Genomic DNA, 19107 nt, shown 5'->3' on the forward strand with positions numbered 1-19107 from the left:
CTATGCAAAATAGCGGGTCATTTTAAAGTCCACTTACAGAAAGGGCGATGTTACTCAATCCTCAATTTCATTATTCACTCAGTTTTCATTTTCTCCTCTCCCTTCCCCCCCCCCCCCCCTCTCTCTCTCTCTCTCTCTCTCTCTCTTTCTCTCTTTGCTTTTCAACGATAGATTACAAATGTGGGTCCTACATTATTCATAATTCCCTTCTTCATATGCTTTGCATCATATTGTCTATTAAACCAAGTCAAAAGTTCATTAATGGATTCTCTCCTTGTTTTTGTTTTTTTCCAGATAAATCTGTACTCCACCAATCAGTGTCAAATATTTTCAACGAAGCTGGTAGAAAGTGAATAGCATCCAGGATGGCATCGCGATTCTTCGCAGGAGGATCATCGACGGAAAGTGATTCGGAATCCAGTGACGACGGGATCCTAGTCCCACAGAAGCAGGCCCCCTTGACTCGTTTCTTTCTGAGTGACGATGAAGAGGAGACCAAGCGTGTTGTGCGCAGTGCAAAGTCAAAAAGGTAGGCTGCATTTTTCTGGGGGGGGGGGGAATAATTTGCATGAATAGGCATGCAAGGATAAAACCTTTGAAAGAAGATTTAATTCTTTTATTCTGAATAGGTATTATTAAAGATGTTGACTTGTGCACATAAAACATTGATCAATAGAGAATGAGGTCACATTGAAAAGCTCAAAATGCAATTTCCCACAAAGTGTTTTATGTTCACATTATATCATTTTATGATCCTTTCATGATAAAAAAAAAATCTTGTTGTTTCCCAGAGTCAAGTTTGACACGAAATATACTCTGCTATCTTGTTTATTGACTTTTGGGCATTACGAGCCAGCAACTGACACATCTTGCCAACAGAGGAGTCTTAAATTATGTTTATTCCAGTTTTCAGGCTTTTGCCTTATTTGCAGCACTGCCGCCTCTCTTTTTCAAGTGATGTATTGTACAAAGTAATGGGCTCCTACATGACTTGGATGATTCTTTTCCGTAAATTTGTGGCTGAAAATTAAACCTTCGGTCCTGGCTCGATCTAGTCACTGATCCTTACTTGATCTAGTCACTGATCTTTGATCCTAACTTGATCTAGTCACTGATCTTTGATCCTAACTTGATCTAGTCACTGATCCTTAATTGATCTAGTCACTGATCATTGATCCTTACTTGATCTAGTCACTGATCCTTACTTGTTCTAGTCACTGATCCTTACTTGATCTAGTCACTGATCCTTACTTGATCTAGTCATTGATCCTTACTTGATCTAGTCACTGATCCTTGCTTGTTTCCTTTGTAGACATGACGAGATATCGGAGTTCATCAAACAGATCAAAAATCAGAAGAAGATACGAGATGTCTCCCGGGTCCTGACCAGTTTTGAGGAGATGATGAAAGTGTATACCAAGGCTCAGAATGTGCTCAACACCGACGATGGCCAGTGCCCTCGGTTCTACATCCGTTGTCTTGTGGAACTGGAGGAATTCGTCAATGAAGTAAGTTGTGCAGAAAAATTGGTTTCCTGTTTGTTTGTTGTTGTTCTTTCCCCGATTATACCCCTGTTTTCCCTTTTTTCCCTCAATTTTCCTATTTTTTCAGAATTTTCTTACTCTAAAGTGGGGGGAATTTTGTTAAACGCCATTTTTCCCCCCCGAATTCTTTTTTTTTTTTTTAACTCAAGGGTGGTAGGTTGAGAAGGAAAAAGGTGCTCACTTTCACCCCTGGTTGTGCCGCCAAAACTACTTGGTGATTCAGCAGTCGTCTCTTATGATAGCAACTATTGTATCTGGGTGGTACACATTTTTACAGTAGTGATCCAACATGCTCAGGCAAAATTTGTTTCATGTTTTGTCCAAGATATGTTGTCACTGCTGGAGTTGTGATAGATGGTGACCACTGACCAGACATTTGTTCAAGCAGCAATTGCTCACAATAGTCTTTTTGGATTTAAAAATAACAAATTTTTTAATCTATATTGTAACTAATGATGTGACATATTTTTTCTCTGTTGTGTAACAAGGTTTTGTTATTCTTTTAACATTGCTCTTTGTCAGAAACTTCAAATCAAGACCAATGTATTAGACATAGTGCCAAAGAAACTTAACTCTGATACATGTAGATAGATCTCTTTTTTATTTTTGATGTTTGATGGTGATTGTTTTACCTTACTGCTTAAAAAAAAAGCATGTAAATGCTAATGAGTAAACAACCAGGGAACCGACAGCTTTAAGTCCTCTCCGAGGGAATTGGTAATGAGGATTAATGCCTTACCAAATGGCACGAGGGCAATCAGCACATTGACTTGGTTTTGAACTCAGGACCTCACTGTTTCAAGACCACTGTTCTACCATCGGGATTTCACCATAACTCGGCCACATTTCATGATGATGCAAAACAAACCATCTTTCGGCTGATCATCCATGATTAGTTCTCATGTTTCTGAAAATGTGGACTGAAGTCATTTAAAGTTGCTCAAGCATGGGTATATTGAAGGCAGCACACGGACGTACGCACAGGAGTGTAATACCCATTGGCCCAGTGTTATGTAGTGATCGCCAAGTTGCCTACTTCACGAATGACTCATACCCATGCATGAACATCTTTGAAGAATCTTAATATTAAAGAGAGATTACGAGCATCTTATCTGACTCTGATGTGACTTGGGTTGTGTTATTCTTTTTAATCACATTGCTCTTTGTTTGATATATCAAATTTTAGTTATGGGAAGACAAGAAGAAGCTGAATAAGGCAAATGCCAAGTCGCTCTCCTCGTTGAGACAGAAGCTCCGGAAATACATGAAGGAGCTCGACGCACAGATTACTAAATACAAAGATGTAAGTATTTCTTGCTAAATGAATTTAATGGTGATTATTTTACCTGACTGCTAAGAAAGCATAAATGCTTATACGTAAGCAACCAGACGGCCGACGGCTTTAGGTCCTCTCCAAGGGACCTGGTAATGAGGATTAATGCCTTACCAAAGGGCACGAGTCCATTGACTTGGTTTCGAACCCGGGTCAGCGAATTACAAGACCACTGCTCTACCGACTGAGCAATGAAAAGCATTCATGTAAATGTCTGAAGTACAACCATATGCACTCGTTGTGAAGATCTTCTTTATTTTACCGAGCTAAATTTTCTTTTGATAACCATAATTCATATTTCCGTGTGCGGATCATGCCGTTCCATTCAGTGAATAATGTTCATGTTATTCTATGTTTAGATGTACTCCAAGGAATGATTGGGATTTCACCATAACACAGACACATTTCATGATGATGCAAAACAAATCATCTTTGTTCTGACCATCTGTGATTAGTTATCTTGTTTCTGAAAATGTGGACTAAGTTCATTGAAAGAATCTTAACTATTAAAGACAGACTATGAGCATCTTACTTCAATATTTTATAAATCATAATGTACTCTTTCATGTGTAGATGTTATTCATGAATTTCTTGCTGCAAAAGATGAAGCCAAAATTACCAATTTGCAAAAGTTTTTGTGATAAAACTTCTGGATTTAAATTAGGTGATATATTATTTGTAATCCCATTGTAGGGACATGGTTACTTTGCTCCCATAGATAAAGGACTTAATAGCTGTTTATAAATGATAAGCACAAGGAATAACTTTAAAGATTTTATGATATTTGAACACTTTGAGGTACAAAATATAATGCTGGAGAAATACACCTGTAGACAACAAAAAGAGATCAAGACAAAATGTGATAGGAAGGATTCTTAAAGATAAACTTGAGTTCTGGTAAAAAAAAAAAAAATTAATTCCCACAGAATCAAACAAAACTTACACCGAATGTTCAAGATTACAAATAAATGTCATTTGCTAAACAATTTTGGTAGAAAATGTATACTTGGCTGAGAAATGAGCATAGAAAGAAAAGGAAATCAAGGTAAGTGGGCCTGAAACCATTTGTGTAGTCCCATATACATCTTTCTGTGTACAGTGCTTGTTACTTTACCAAGACTGGGCCAAATTTATCATGATTTTGATGACTCCAGAACCTTACAGTACACACCAATACTTACATGCTACGTGATCAACTTTTTCTGAACCATTCCACACCTTTTCTTTCGCAATGCAAATCGCGTGACCAGAACTCAACTTTGTCTTTAATGGCGGAATAAACTTATCTTGATAAAAATTTCATCTCGTCCTTTAGAACCCAGATGCAGAAGACAAGGAAGAGGAGGAGCGCGAAGTGGAGAAGAAAGAAGAAGAGAGCGATAGTGAAGAGGATGAACCTAAATCTGCTCCTGTCTTAAAGAAGGTCGCACCTCCAAAGGTCAAACAAGAAGGAGATTATGTAAGTACCAATCAATATGTCACTCTTCCCATAGATGTCTTGATTTTGATCACTGTTAAATGTTAAACGGTAATGGTCACCATTGTGGATTTGGTAGAAATAATAATAATAATACATGTAATCTGGATTTATATAGCGCTAAACACAGAATAAAGTCTCTAAGGGCTTTATAGATATTATTACCTTGGTCTTCTGATCCATTCACGCACAATGTGCACCATCTCCACTCCCTAAGGAGTATTCCTACCATATGGTCAGTTACTAACACAAATGCTTTCGTCATCCTACCGGGTCCTCATTTCTCTCTTCGGTATTGAGTGGCAAATGTAGATTAATGCCTTGCCAAAGGACACAAATATGTGTTCTTGGTGCGTGTAATTAGTCATATCAATTATCAGTTTTCTTTATTCAGCGTTGGAAGGGATAAGAGGATAGAATAAATGATAATTCTGGTCCAGTTATCTTTCAAAATCATGTCTTTTCCATTTAAAAACACTGTTGTCCCTTGGTAATTCTAAATGTATTTTTGTTGATTGTCAATTGGTGTACATGTACGTTGTGTGCCTGTGCCTTTCAGTGTTAGAGTTTCTTTCTTTTCATAACCTGTTATGTTTTTTAAATAATTTTAACAAATTGTTTGACATGGCTTTACATTCATGAAGAAAGAAGACATAGCTATATTTAGTCCAAAATTTAGCTTGAACATTAACCTTCTTTGGTAGGATTTTCCACTAAGATAACTAGTAACATGTTACCATTATGTTGACCTTGTTACAGGATGATGAGTCTGATGATAGTTGGGATGCATCCATGTCGGAGGATTCCAGCTCAGATGACGACGTACCAGGAATGACAACCCTCACAGCGGAGTACTTCTTGAAGAAGTAAGTGCTTTCCATCGCAGGACCCCAAAATATCCACAGATCTTTTACACAATGGATATGTCCCACTTGTGCATTTGAGATTTAACACTGCCGAAGTGATTGAGGTGCTTCATGAATACCTTTTGTTTGCCTCTTTGAGAAGAATACTTCCACCTGTGTATCAGACAAATATAGTGCAGTGTATAAATGAATACTGATTACATAACTTTCACGAGCACGATACTAGTAATGACCTTTGCGCAGATAGTATTTACGAACTGGCTTATTCTGATGCTCCAATGTCTCGACAGTAGCCATCTTTGATCAACTTGCATGTGGAATGAGCCAATGTGCTTTTTGTAGGAACATATTCAGAAGTTTTCGTAACTATACTATGTATCTGTGACAAAAGTCGACTGTGGCAGTTCAGTGTGTGTTCCATTAGTTGACCAAAGCAGGCAAAGAGTTAAATAACGCAATCATTATGTTGCCTTCTGTCTTTTATCTTTGCCTAGGACGACGACCGGGGATGACAGAGCCTCTAAGAAGAAGGAGCGTCGCAAGGACAGAGTGCGACCGAAAGATGAGGAAGCTTTGGAGGAGGAAGAAGAAAATGAAGACGGAGAAGGCAAATGGGAAAAGGTCAAAGGTGGCATCAAACTTGAGAAGGTCAGTTCAAGGTCACCTTCTGTGTTATATAAGCAGGTTGTGCAGTCATGGTCATTTCTTTGAACTAACGGCTGTTCTTGAATATGTATTTTTAAACAATTTACATCCCCCCAAACAGCCCTAAATGGATAGACGTTATCCTGTAATGATTCTTGATTTTCGTAGCGCCCTATTATTTAATGAATTAATGAAGTACTGTTTATATTGAGGTATTTTGTACCCCCCCCCCCCCCAGTTTCAAGACCACTGTTCTACCATTAGGATTTTGCCATAACTCAGCCACATTTCATGATGATGCAAAACAAACCATCTTTCGGCTGATCATCTGTGATTAGTTCTCTTGTCTCTGAAAATGTGGACTGAAGTCATTCTTTTTAATCACATTGCTTCTTTGTTTGATTTGTCTGATTCTTGAATAAGTATTTTTATTTTTTCCTTTTCAGAATAATACATTACTGAATTATTTACCCCCCCCCCAAACAGCCCTAACTGGATACACATTATCCTGTAAAGATTATTAATTTTCGTAGCTCCCTATTTTTTCATGAGTTACTGTTTATATTGAGGTATTTTGTACCATCGCAACTAATAACAAGAAATGAAAAAACAATTTGAACACAGAGCTGTCTTAATTTTCTTTTATTGTGCTCTGCACTTGCACACTAGTTATTAAATAAGGCTAAAGGGAATGAAAATGATTTGGGAGGGCTATTCTTGAGGTGTTATTATTGAATATCTCTCTCTCATGCTTCTCTTTAAATATTCAATTCCATTTGGTTTATTTTTTGAAAATGTAGAAATAAAGTTTGAATATTAATCTACATCCTAACAGGAGAAGCCCAAAATGTTTGCCAAGGATGTGGAGATTACCCCTACCGTTGTCCTGAAGAAACTCGGCGAGATCGTCGGCGCTCGTGGTAAGAGGGCGACCAATCGTGCAGACCAGATTGAGCTGCTGAAGGAGCTGAGGAACATTGCCAGTCAGCACAACCTCGGACTGGGCGTCGACCTGAAGGTAGCCTTCCACGTCATGTCGGCCGTCTTTGATTACAATCCTAACGTGGCCACGTGCATGAAGCCTGCCATCTGGGAAATGTAAGAATTATTCATGTTTTTTTTAATCAATAATAGATCAACTACCCCCCCCCCCCCCCCCCTTTCGTGCCATGTCGGCTGCTTTTCTTTACAACCCTAACATAGCCACATGTATGAAATCTGATGATTGTTGAGGCCATTTTCAGGGCCGGGCAGGACTGGTGTGGGGGGGGGGGGGGGGGGGGGGGGGGGGGGGGTCTATTTTTTTAAAGATGTGCATGGCTACATATCAGTGAGTCTATATTCAAAGCTTCCAACCCATTTAGTATCGTAGATGAAAAATATTGATAAACAGAATTCAGTAAAATGTATTTATTGATTGCTATTTGAGAACTGCATTCTGTGAAAGAACCACTGTTATGATTGTTAGGTTTAGATTCCAAGCTTGGTGAAAATAGTAGTGAGTTAATGCCCTTCTTGCTCTGGGCAGGCTAGGTATACGCTTGAAGCATTCATAATCCAGCTACTGGTAATCAGCGCAAATCTAAGCCGTTTATATGTCTACACCTGTCCTAAGAAGGGGAGGAGGCAAGAAATTGGACCTGAAAGGTGGGAATTCAGACTCTTTTGCTCACCAAATATATGTTCTAAAGACGTTGAGAGACTGAACATTTTTTATGGGCATGCTTTCCTTGCAGGTGCTTGGCTCTTATGCAGGAGATGCTTGATATCCTGATGGCCAACCCAGATGTGTTTGTCTCTGAGAACTTGAATGAAGATGCTGAAAGCCTATCAGTAAGTATTGATTGATTGATTGATTGACGAATGAACAGGCATCAGTTGAATAAAAGTATGAACAGGGTTCAGTTGAATAAAAGTATGAAAAGGGTTCAGTTGAATGAAAGTATGAACAGGGTCCAGTTGAATGAGAGTATGGAAAGGGTTCAGTTGAATGAAAGTATGAACAGGGATCAGTTGAATGAGGGTATGAACAGGGTTCAGTTGAATGAGGGTATGAACAGGGTTCAGTTGAATGAAAGTATGAACAGGGTTCAGTTGAATGAAAGTATGAACAGGGTCCAGTTGAATGAGAGTATGAACAAGGTTCAGTTGAATGAAAGTATGAACAGGGATCAGTTGAATGAGGGTATGAACAGGGTTCAGTTGAATGAGGGTATGAACAGGGTTCAGTTGAATGAAAGTATGAACAGGGTCCAGTTGAATGAGAGTATGAACAAGGTCCAGTTGAATGAGAGTATGAACAAGGTTCAGTTGAATGAGGGTATGAACAGGGTTCAGTTGAATGAGGGTATGAACAGGGTTCAGTTGAATGAAAGTATGAACAGGGTTCAGTTGAATGAAAGTATGAACAGGGTTCAGTTGAATAAAAGTATGAACAGGGTTCAGTTGAATAAAAGTATGAACAGGGTTCAGTTGAATAAAAGTATGAACAGGGTTCAGTTGAATGAAAGTATGAAGTATGTTCAGTTGAATGAGAGTAGGAACAGGGTTCAGTTGAATAAAAGTATGAACAGGGTTCAGTTGAATGGAAGTATGAACAGGAATCGGTTGAATGCAATTGTGAAGAGGGTTCAATTGAATGTAAGTATGAACAGGAATCAGTTGAATGAAAGTATGAACAGGAATCAGTTGAATGAAAGTATGAACAGGGTTCAGTTGAATAGAAGTATAAATGTGCTCTTTATCTGTTTGATAGGCAGAAACCTCCAACAGGAATCTTGTAATGAGGTTACAATACACCAGTTTACAGTTGTGTGCGCCATTTTAAACAAAGCCAATGACCTAGAGGTCATGTATTTATGCGTAAATTAAGATTGCGCCCATGCAAATGTTGATGATATCACTGCCTACGCGCTGCGTTGTGCGCGCACATCATCATTTGCATGGGTGCAATCTTAATTTACGCATAAATACCAGAGGTCAGAGGTTATTGGCCCCAATTTTGGGGCCAATGACCCGAGGTCAACTGTCTGCGCATGCGCACTGATACAACTGTAAACTGGTGTATTCTGGTACTGGTTGTGATATTGATGATGGTGATGGTGTTGATGATGGTAATAGTGTTGATGATAGTGGTTGTGGTGACATCAATGGTTTATTTCAGTGGTGAAAGTGATGATGATGAAGGCAATGATGATCATATTGATAACGGTGATCGTATTGATAACGGTGATCGTATTTCAATGATCATACCCTATTTTGAAATTGGAAAAACGTTGCCCATCAGAGAAAGAGAGAAATTTCAGCAATTGGTGTTGATTATTCATCAGCCTGCCATGTCAGGCATGTTCTGCTTAGTTAACCTGTGAATGACTGACTGACAATAGCACTACAGATTTATTCAGTTGATACATATATGTTAACTATGAGATTTGTTCTTTCCCCAATCTAGGAGCCTCCGTACAAGGTCCGAGGTTGCATTCTGACGGTGGCTGAACGTCTAGACGAGGAATTCACCAAGATGCTTCAAGCAACGGACGCCCACTCTACAGAATATGTGGAAAGGTTAGACTATAATGGGGTGCATCAATGAGTGATTTACAACATGTTCAAACACTCAGCTCTTTTCTATGGCAAATATATATGTTGATATTAGAGGCTAAAGATGTTTATTGAAGCTTTAACTTGAAGCTTATTTTCAGTTCTGATAACGGAATTGCACTTTTAGGGAAACTAAACAATACATTACAGAACAATATGCTACAGTATAGGCATTTATATCATTCTCTTACAGTACCTGTATTACAGCACTTTACAAGTACTTTACATGAATGTACACCAGTACCTCATTAAGATATGAGCGGATACTACTACACGACTGTAAAATAAAAGTTCTTAATCATTAATCACAAGCAACCAACACTTACCTCAATTGATATAGTGCCTTGAGTAAGTTATTAGATGAGTGGGCTTTATAAGTATTATTATTATTATTATTTTATTCTACCAAGGTTCTGTGATAGGTATCATTCAGCACTTGTTTGATAAATGGTCTTTCTATCATTACCGGAACTCTCTATATTCTTTAAATGTATGCTTCAACATTTTTCAAAAATTCTTCTTTTCCATCATTTGGTGCATTTCTCAAACATACAGTACAGTTTTTAGAGAAAAGCAGAAGATGTTTGATCTTATCCATTGAATTGCATTGATTTTCTTGCCATAGACTATAATATTTTTAAAAATTGTTCTTTCAATAAGTTTAGATCTGTTTGCAACAAAACCGATTGTGTTGTCTGTCTTACAGGTTGAAGGATGAGACAATTGTGACAGGCCTCATCGTGCAACTGCAGTCCCATCTTGAGAATACGAGTACATCCTCCGAGATCTGCAGGGTTTACCTGAGGAACATCCAACATATCTACTACAAGGTCAGTCAGTCAACGTTCTTAGAATGGTTTCAATTCAATACCAAAGTCCGAAATATAAGTAATCTACTTTTGGCTTTGACAAAATTCTTAATAGCATGGAAAGTCAATTCCATATGTTATTTCTGTATTCCACATGAAATTTGAAAAGATTTTGAGGCATCTTCCGTTCAGTGAATAATGTTCATGGTATTCTATGTACATGAATATGAATTGGCTAAGGTATCGTACTTCAAGAATCAAATAATGATTGGGATATCGCCATAACTCAGCCACATTTCATGATGATGCAAAACAAACCATCTTTCAACTGATCATCCATGATTAGTAGTACTCTTGTTTCTGAAAATGTGGACTGAAGTCATTTAAAGAAGCATCTAAAATCACAGTACATAAGTTTGAAATATTGAAGGGGAAAAAAAAATCATATAGTCATTTTGAAATTTCTGGATGAAGCATGAAATGTATCGTATCTTTGTGTGGTCAGCTCAGCTCCTAATGCAAGTAGTCACGTGGTGTTGAATATTATGTGGTTATCTTTTAGTACGACTATGAGAAGCTACGTGAACTGGAAAAGTCGCGTGCCAAGACGGAAGAAGAGAGTCAGGAAAAGACGGATGAGAGCAAGGAAAAGACAGATGAGATCCAAGAAAAGACGGAGGGAGAGGGCCAGGAAAAGACGGATGAAAGCCAGGAGAAGACGAAAGGAGAGAGCCAGGAAAAGACAGATGAGAGTGAGGGAGAAAAGAAGAAGGAAGAAGAGAAACCAACAGAAGAGGTCAAACTAGAAGAAGGAGAAGAAGAAAAAGAGAAGGGAAAGGGAGGTAAGAATTTGATTAAAGCAAATGAATAATTGTTTGTTTGTTTGTTTTTGTTTCAGGGCTTGAATTAATCCAAGGCCACCAAGGCCATGGCCGTGGATGCCCTTTTGATTGGCCTCAATGCCCCTCTCATTGGCCTTGGGAAATTTTTTGTGCCCTTTCCAATTCTTCCTATTTGTGCTGTAATATAGAGATGTTCCCTACAGAAAAATGGCCTTGCCCTAAAAATATTGAAATTTAAGGCCTGTTTGATTATATTTCTGCATTTTTCAACATAATACAAAGTAGTATACAAACTAGGTACATATATATTATAAAAAGTAAAAAAAAACACAACATAATATAATCATATGATGTAAATCCATTAAATAATTATAAAATGCATAGTTGACAAATCATTTCAGAATTGAAAAAAATGCAGGAGACCATCATTTTAAGCTAGAGCTTTAACCTGATGACAGCCTCAGGAAAGGATTCTATATGGGAGAGTATCAAGGGAAACACAAAAAGTGGTCTTTGTAGACAGATTTTTTTAGTGCATGTTTCAATGAGAAACCATTTTCAAGGGAAACAAAAAATGTGGTCCCCATAGACAGGTGGTCACTAAAGCAGATTTGACTGTATTTTCATTTGGAATCTGTCTGTTTCTGTGTATAATAGAAGAGGACTCTCTGACGTTGATGGACAGGATGTGCAAGTACATCTACTCCAAGGACACCACCGATCTGATCCGTACCAGGACGATGCTGTGTCACATCTACCATTACGCTATCCATGACCGTTGGTACACTGCCAGGGATCTCATGCTCATGTCTCATCTACAGCAGACCATCCAGTTCTCTGATATCCCCACTCAGGTAAGCACACTACTGTCAAACTCTTGGTTCCAATAAGCCAATTCATAGTTGCAGTCTGAGCATGAGCAGTTTAAATTCATGGCCCTATATCATAATCATCAGGTGTTCACTACATCCACTACATCAGATGCAAATGATTGAGGAGATACAACTGATCTTTGAACCTGTAACGGATCAATAAGCCAGTTCATAGTTGCAGTCTGAGCATAAGCAGATAAAGGTCATTGCAGACCAAATTGTCAAATACACGGAGACAAAATACTGGATACGTGCTCATGAAAGTAATGTAATCATTATTCATTTATGCACAAGTAGTGCACTCCATGATACAAAGGTGGAAGTATTCTTTGAAAGGGGGAAACAAAGGCTATTTATGTAGCACCTCCATTGCTGTAAGAGTGATAATTTCAAAATGTACTAAGTGGGACCTCTTCATGTTTTGATATTCGGGGTCATTGAGACATGTGCTAACCGTGTACTGGTCTATTAGAAACGACACCATTCAATTTTGGGGAAGGATTTGCCAACCACTGCATGGAGGTGGTGAAACAACTTTTTTGCAAAGTAATTGGGGCAAGATCTTTGACAGGTACTGTGATGTCATGTCATGACTTGATGCTCTTGTAAAATTAAAAGCGAATACTAAAGCTTAATGTGAAAGGTCCCATTTGTTTTCTTCCTTTCAGATTTTGTACAACCGTACCATGGTTCAGCTTGGTCTGTGTGCATTCCGTCATGGTAACATCCGGGATGCCCACAATGCATTGCTTGATATCCAGAGCGGAGGACGAGCCAAGGAACTTCTAGCTCAGGTAAGATGAGGTCCAAACCCTCTTCTGTTCTGCAGGGAATAATGATTTGTAAGATGTCATTTTTATAAAGAAACTTTCATTGGTTGGGGTATTCATAACATGTAAAATCAGCATCTTCCAACCTTTAAGTGACTCTGTAACATTGCCTCAGATTCTGAAACAAAATCCTTGATTTAGCTCATGCTGTAATCATAATTATAAACCTTAAGATCACTCAGGAATCCCCTGACTTTCTTACAAGTCTATTGCCTGTCTAATTTTCAAGATGTTTATGATTATAAATCAAAATTTCATTTTTCGTTTTCCCAACAGATTTTATTACACTACAGTCTATTGGGGAAAATGAGTATGGTAAAACCGGTCTCTCAAAGATTTTTACTTTTTTGAGGCACTTCATGATCATTTTAAAGCGCAATTTGTTAGGGCTTCAATATTACACCATATCACAGACACTAAAAACATGCAGGGCCATGCATCTCAGATTTAACATATTTAAACGATGCTTTTAGTAAGGTTTGTAGAAGCTGAAACTACGTAATGATGAATTTTGCAACGGAGCAGTTATCATATTTCATCTTCTTTTATATTCTCCCTCGTATTAATCCGATGCAGGGTCTCCTAATGAGGCAACAGGAGCGGGACGCCCAGCAGGAGAAGATAGAGAAGAGTCGTCAGCTGCCGTTCCACATGCACATCAACCTGGAGCTACTGGAGTGTGTCTACTTGGTCTCTGCTATGCTGCTTGAGATCCCCTACATGGCATGTGAGTCCAGCAAGACTTGAGATTTCTCATTTCATATGCTAATTTCATCCCTTTTTAATTTTATTCGAAATGATTAAAAAATTATAGTACCATTTATAAAAAAAAATATTGTAGATGATTGAGTAAATAGGCCCTGAAGTCATCCCATATCCCCCCAAAGAATTCTCATAGTTTCTTAGAAATCTGAAGAGAATTCTATTAGAACTGATTCAGTTACTAGTCTACTGGTTTTACTGTGAAAGGCGAGGAAAGGGGAGTTGCAGAATGATGTACATTTTTGTAATTGTTGACGGGCTGATTGTCGTTTTGACATATATCAGCTACGTGGATTTTACCTTGTCATAGTTACACTGACTGCAATCTCCCCATTATGTAGATCATTATCTCGTACCGAAATTCCATATTATTCAATTTTCAAACATTCTGCTACCGTTTTGTTATTGTTCACCACGGAAAGCTTCTTTGAGATTTTTAAATGAGACATTCTGATACAAGTCATGCAGTTGCTTTGGAACGACATATGGCTATCGCAAATCTGGCTTCATTCTTGACTGGTATTTGGACACTGGATCGGTACATTTGATCGTAAAACCATTTTTTCTTCTTCCGCTTTTGAATTTCCAGCCCACCACTTTGACATCCGTCGTCGCATGATCAGCAAGAGTTTCCACCACCAGCTGCGTCTGAGCGAGCGCCAGACCCTGATAGGACCCCCGGAGAGCATGCGTGAGCACGTGGTGGCGGCCTCCAGGGCCATGCGCTACGGTGACTGGCGAGGCTGCAAGAAGTTCCTCATCAACGAGAAGATGAACATGAAGGTCTGGAACCTGTTCAAGGACTCAGACCACGTCAGGAAACTCATCACCAGGTAAGACCAGGCCCACAGTATTCCTCGTTTTCTGGACCCTTTTCTCAAATTCTATCGCCACTTGTGTTTTCGCAGTCTCTATCAGTATCTGTCCCGCCCAAAAAATGTGAGATATCGCTTGATAAGCTCAAACTTTCTATAAAAAAAGTAAATTAGTAAATGATTTATTTTTTTGAAGAAAATAAAACGACAAACAGCAATAATTATGATAATAGAAGTGGCATATTACCCCTAAAGAATTCTCATAGTTTCTTAGAAAACTGTAGAGAATTTTATTTAAACTGTTTTTGTTTGTTTTTAGTATTTAAACTTGTGATTCAGTTATTAGTCTGCTGGTTTTACTGTGTTAGGCAAGGAAAGGGGAGATGCAGAATGATGTTAATTTTTGTTCTTGTTGACGGGCTGATTGTCGTTTTGACATACATCAGCTACATGGATTTTATCTTGTCATAGTTACACTGACTGCAATCTCCCCATTATGTATATCATTATCTCTTTACCGAAATTCAATTTTATTCAACTTTCAACCATTCTGCTATCGTTTTGGTATTGTTTTCGTCACGGAAAGCTTTGAGATTTTTGAATGAAAATTAGTCCATAATTTAATTTAATTTAATGTACTCGTAATACCCCAGGTAGTTTATATGTCATCTAGAGCTGCCAACCATTACGTTTTTCCCAGATTTTTGTTAATAGCCATCATGGTTTCTTTTTGGGGGTTGCACAAGGTTAGCAGCTCTGCCATTGTCCTTGACCAGTAAATCATGTGTTTGTTTGTGTTTGTTTGTCTCCTAACAGGAAGATACAGGAGGAGAGCTTGAGGACCTACCTCTTCACCTACGGCAGTGTGTACGATGCCTTGAGGTACAGACATCTTATTTTATTCACCTGTGCCTTGTCTTACAAACAGTTGCGATTGATCCAAATTAATTGCAAGTCCTCTAATCAATCACAAGTTTGCTTACTGTGGAGCCTTGCCACATGAATAAAATACTGGCTCATCTAAACACGTTTATCTGATGAAAATAATTGAATGTTAACAAATGTAGATACCAATTGACATGAAAGAAAACCCCATAACCATTGGCAAGCTACATGTATGTAAATACACAATGGGTTATTAATTGATCGTTGTACCCCTCTGTACACATCACTTCCTGTTTGCACACTGACGATGCCAACTGCATTTTTATTTTTAATCCTTTCACCGGCGGTTTATCAAACATTTTTTAGATTGTCTGTTGTGACTTTTTCATGCCCATTCAATTATGATTTGAAAACTGTCCGATAAATATTTGTTTTAAGAAACAGATATTTAATCACTTGGTGTCAATGACAAATGTTAGCTTATAGATAACGCAATGAGTTTTATTTATTTATTAATTTATTACACATTTTTAAAAAGAAGGGTAGCCCAATCAGCAAATAAATACTGATTTTCGTTGAGGCCCTTCATAACACAAACAGGTATATACATTTCAACAAATTAAATTGTAAATAAATATAAAAAAATTACAAAATACGACTTTTAAAAATTGCAAACCAGTTTATCATCAGAGTGTGTTATTTTTATTATCTTGTTTGTTCTCTACAGCTTGATTACTCTGTCTGACATGTTTGAGTTGGAGAAGACAGCAGTACACAGCATCGTCAGCAAGATGATCATCAATGAAGAACTCATGGTAAGATATCCTCTGATTTTCTTTTTGTGCTGTGATATAGCTAGCTTTAATATTACGGGCAGCTAACCCAAATGAACAGATAAAAACTCAACTCATGCCTAATGCAAGGCATATAATGTACCCAAACATCCAAATTAGAAGATGATGGTGGAGACTGGAGGGATGATGGTATTGAAATATTATGATTATGATATTATGAGTTCTAATGGTTACAGATCTTTATTTCTGCTGTATAGATCCTTGAATCACTTACCATAATAGTATATCTGTAAAGCGCTTAAGAGACATCCAAGATGTATTAAGCGCTATATAAAGCAGAATTATTATTATTATTACCACCTTGTGTTGGTCACATACGCAGAGATGCCAACCCTCCCGATTTTATCGGGAGGCTCCCGATAATTCACCCCAACTCCCGACCTTACGATCACCATCCTTATCCTCCCGATTTATAAAAAAAAAAAAAAAAAAAAAAATGATTTTTTTTTTTTTTTTTTTTTTTTTTTTTTTTTTATTATGATTTTTTTTGGAGGGCGCTTATCAGTATATATATCTGTGAATTGAAAGAGAAATATCATCTGCTAACTTAAGCATGTAATAATTCCACTATGTTAAAAGACAAATTAAGAGTAGCGAAAGATTGTTTCAGCATATGGATCGCCGTAACCAATGCGTGGATATTGCCACAGAATCCAAATGGCGGAAAATCAGCAAAATAAGACCAGGAAATGGTCTCGGAAGTATAAGACCGAATACAGTATCAAGTACCTGTGTAATCGGAAGTCTGAAAGTAATTCATCATGCATTTTGTACAATTTTTATGTTATTTAAAAAAAAAGGGGGAATTATTTAACTAAATACACATGTAAAATGCTCCAAAATAAGGCTCAGATTGCACCAGAGAGCATCTAGAACCCCAGAGCTTCCAGGGCCCTAAGGCGGGCCCTGGACCCCGGCCGCATGTGTCGGGCGCTACGCGCTCGAGATGTGCGCTACGCGCACATTAATTGGTGTCGATTACAAATCCTCCCTATTTCTGATTTCCAAAAGTTGGCATCTCTGCATACGATAACATCGATACCATGTATGTTTATGTTTTGACCAGGCCTCATGGGATGAGCCAGCTGCTACCATCGTGATGCACCGCTGTGAACCAACCCGTCTCCAGCACCTCTCGCTCCGTCTAGCCGACAAGGTCTCCAACCTGGTCGAGAACAACGAGCGTCTCATCGACGCCCGCATGGGCGACAGCCGCTTCAAGGGTCGCGACTTCAACAAGGACGGCAACCGACGAGAAGGCGGCTACAAGGACGGTGGCCGCGGTGGCTACAGGGGAGGAGGCAGGGACAACCGCTACCACGGAGACAATCAGGGAGGCAACCGCTACCGAGACGGAGGTGGTAGGAGGGGTGGTTACAACCGAGACGGCGGCGGCGGCGGTAGGAGGGGCGGCTATAACAGAGACGGTGGTGGAAGAGACAACTACAACCGGGATGGCCAGAGCGGTGGATACAGGGGTGGATACCGGGGCGGGTACAACCGCGGAGGTGGATATCAAGATCGAGGAGGTAAGAGAAGTCTTTGATTGGATAATCTGACATTTTGCTCCAAGATTTGTTTATTCATAAGTAAAAGTTTGGGATTAATGTTGCCTTGGCATTTAAATACCGTCTGTACTAGTTTGGTCAGGGGGATTAGACCTCCCTGCAAGGTCACTGACAGGTGGTTATCTTATCAAATCAGCTCTCAATTAACATAAGAAAAAGAGAAGATCATGGGGGACCAACAGGCACTGATTAGGCATTGTTTGCTATATAGTGGGCGCAAGTAGCTATAAGTAGTGTAGTGGGGCTTTAAGCTTAAGGTTAGGTTAGGAAGGATAAAGTTAGCAATTCTTTTAGTTTAGATGATTGACCATGGAGCAATTGTTGCCAGAGCATATGTAGTAGAACTAGTTGGTAACTTGAATTGAATTATTGGTAACCATGTAATTTAAAAAGTGTTGATTGTATATATTCATTCTACCATCTAGCCATGATATCATTTTATGAATGAGTACTGTATCGTATTTTGGCCTGTGTCACACATGACCATGTCACACATCTCAGGATGACATACCCTGAAGTAGGCGATTGCATGCAGAAGTTGGGTTTTAAGATGTGATGAAATATTTGTCAAAAGCGAATGAAAAGTTACTCATCATGTATTTTCTTTTTTTTTCTTTTTGTATCTACAGGTCGAGGAAGAAATCGTGACCAGGGGCGGAACTACTAGGCTAGTTTAATGACGTCTGTCAGTAACAGGATCTTCTAAATCTCCTATGATTCCATCTGTCTGTAGCATTGGAATTCTATTATATATTTAATAACAAGATTCCATTTATCTAACTAGTGAAAATAAGAGCATACATGTATGGTGCTTATTAATTGCACAATTGTTATTTCAGACATCATCATCTTTCCATCATTAGATATTCAATTGAAAGATTTCTGTAAAATGCTCGTTTGTGTTTAAGATGGGCATTCTATTTCCGTTTTATTTTCTGAGATTGTTGCCTATGTATGATGTCACCATCATGAAATACATCTATTAATAAAGACTAATAATGAAAGTGTTAGTCTGTTATAATGATACGAGCCTCACACCCAATAAAAAAATTGTGTACTCTTAACCTTTCATAAAGTTGTATCGTCAGTATAAATCCCGTATATGGTTATTTGGAACTCAACAGTTTCAGTAATGGTAATGCCTCGTCCCAATGTTGGCTTGACTCTTAATTTCACAACTTAAGGTGAACTTTAATCCCTTCAATTGCCATGGTTGGCATAGGCTATCGAAAAACTCAAGTTTTTAATGATGTCTTTGTACAACGAAGGTCCACATGTTTCTTCCAGAAACGGAACAATTCGTCGCTGTTTTCACGAAGTGACGGTAGTGAAAAAAAAATTGCATTCACTTTGCGTTACGATTTTCCTCACTACCGTCACTTCGTGAAAACAAGGACGAATTACT

General features: G+C 38.4%; 1 protein-coding gene across 1 annotated transcript; it reads left to right on the plus strand.

The window, feature by feature from the left end:
- The first annotated feature begins 294 nt into the window (after positions 1-294).
- Positions 295-18587, plus strand: LOC582932 (eukaryotic translation initiation factor 3 subunit C). The gene is made up of 19 exons (XM_030992006.1): positions 295-529; positions 1313-1508; positions 2731-2847; positions 4193-4336; positions 5114-5220; positions 5715-5868; positions 6701-6963; positions 7602-7698; positions 9317-9429; positions 10172-10295; positions 10837-11116; positions 11774-11970; positions 12657-12782; positions 13395-13545; positions 14170-14413; positions 15212-15277; positions 16008-16095; positions 17201-17663; positions 18332-18587. Exons 1-19 carry the CDS (start codon positions 366-368, stop codon positions 18367-18369), a joined length of 3132 nt encoding a protein of 1043 aa, XP_030847866.1. The 5' UTR covers positions 295-365; the 3' UTR covers positions 18370-18587.
- The last annotated feature ends 520 nt before the right edge of the window (positions 18588-19107 follow it).

The sequence above is a fragment of the Strongylocentrotus purpuratus genome, unplaced genomic scaffold, assembly GCF_000002235.5.
Source record: "Strongylocentrotus purpuratus isolate Spur 01 unplaced genomic scaffold, Spur_5.0 spur5_scaffold_2, whole genome shotgun sequence".
Taxonomy (NCBI): Eukaryota; Metazoa; Echinodermata; class Echinoidea; order Camarodonta; family Strongylocentrotidae; genus Strongylocentrotus; species Strongylocentrotus purpuratus.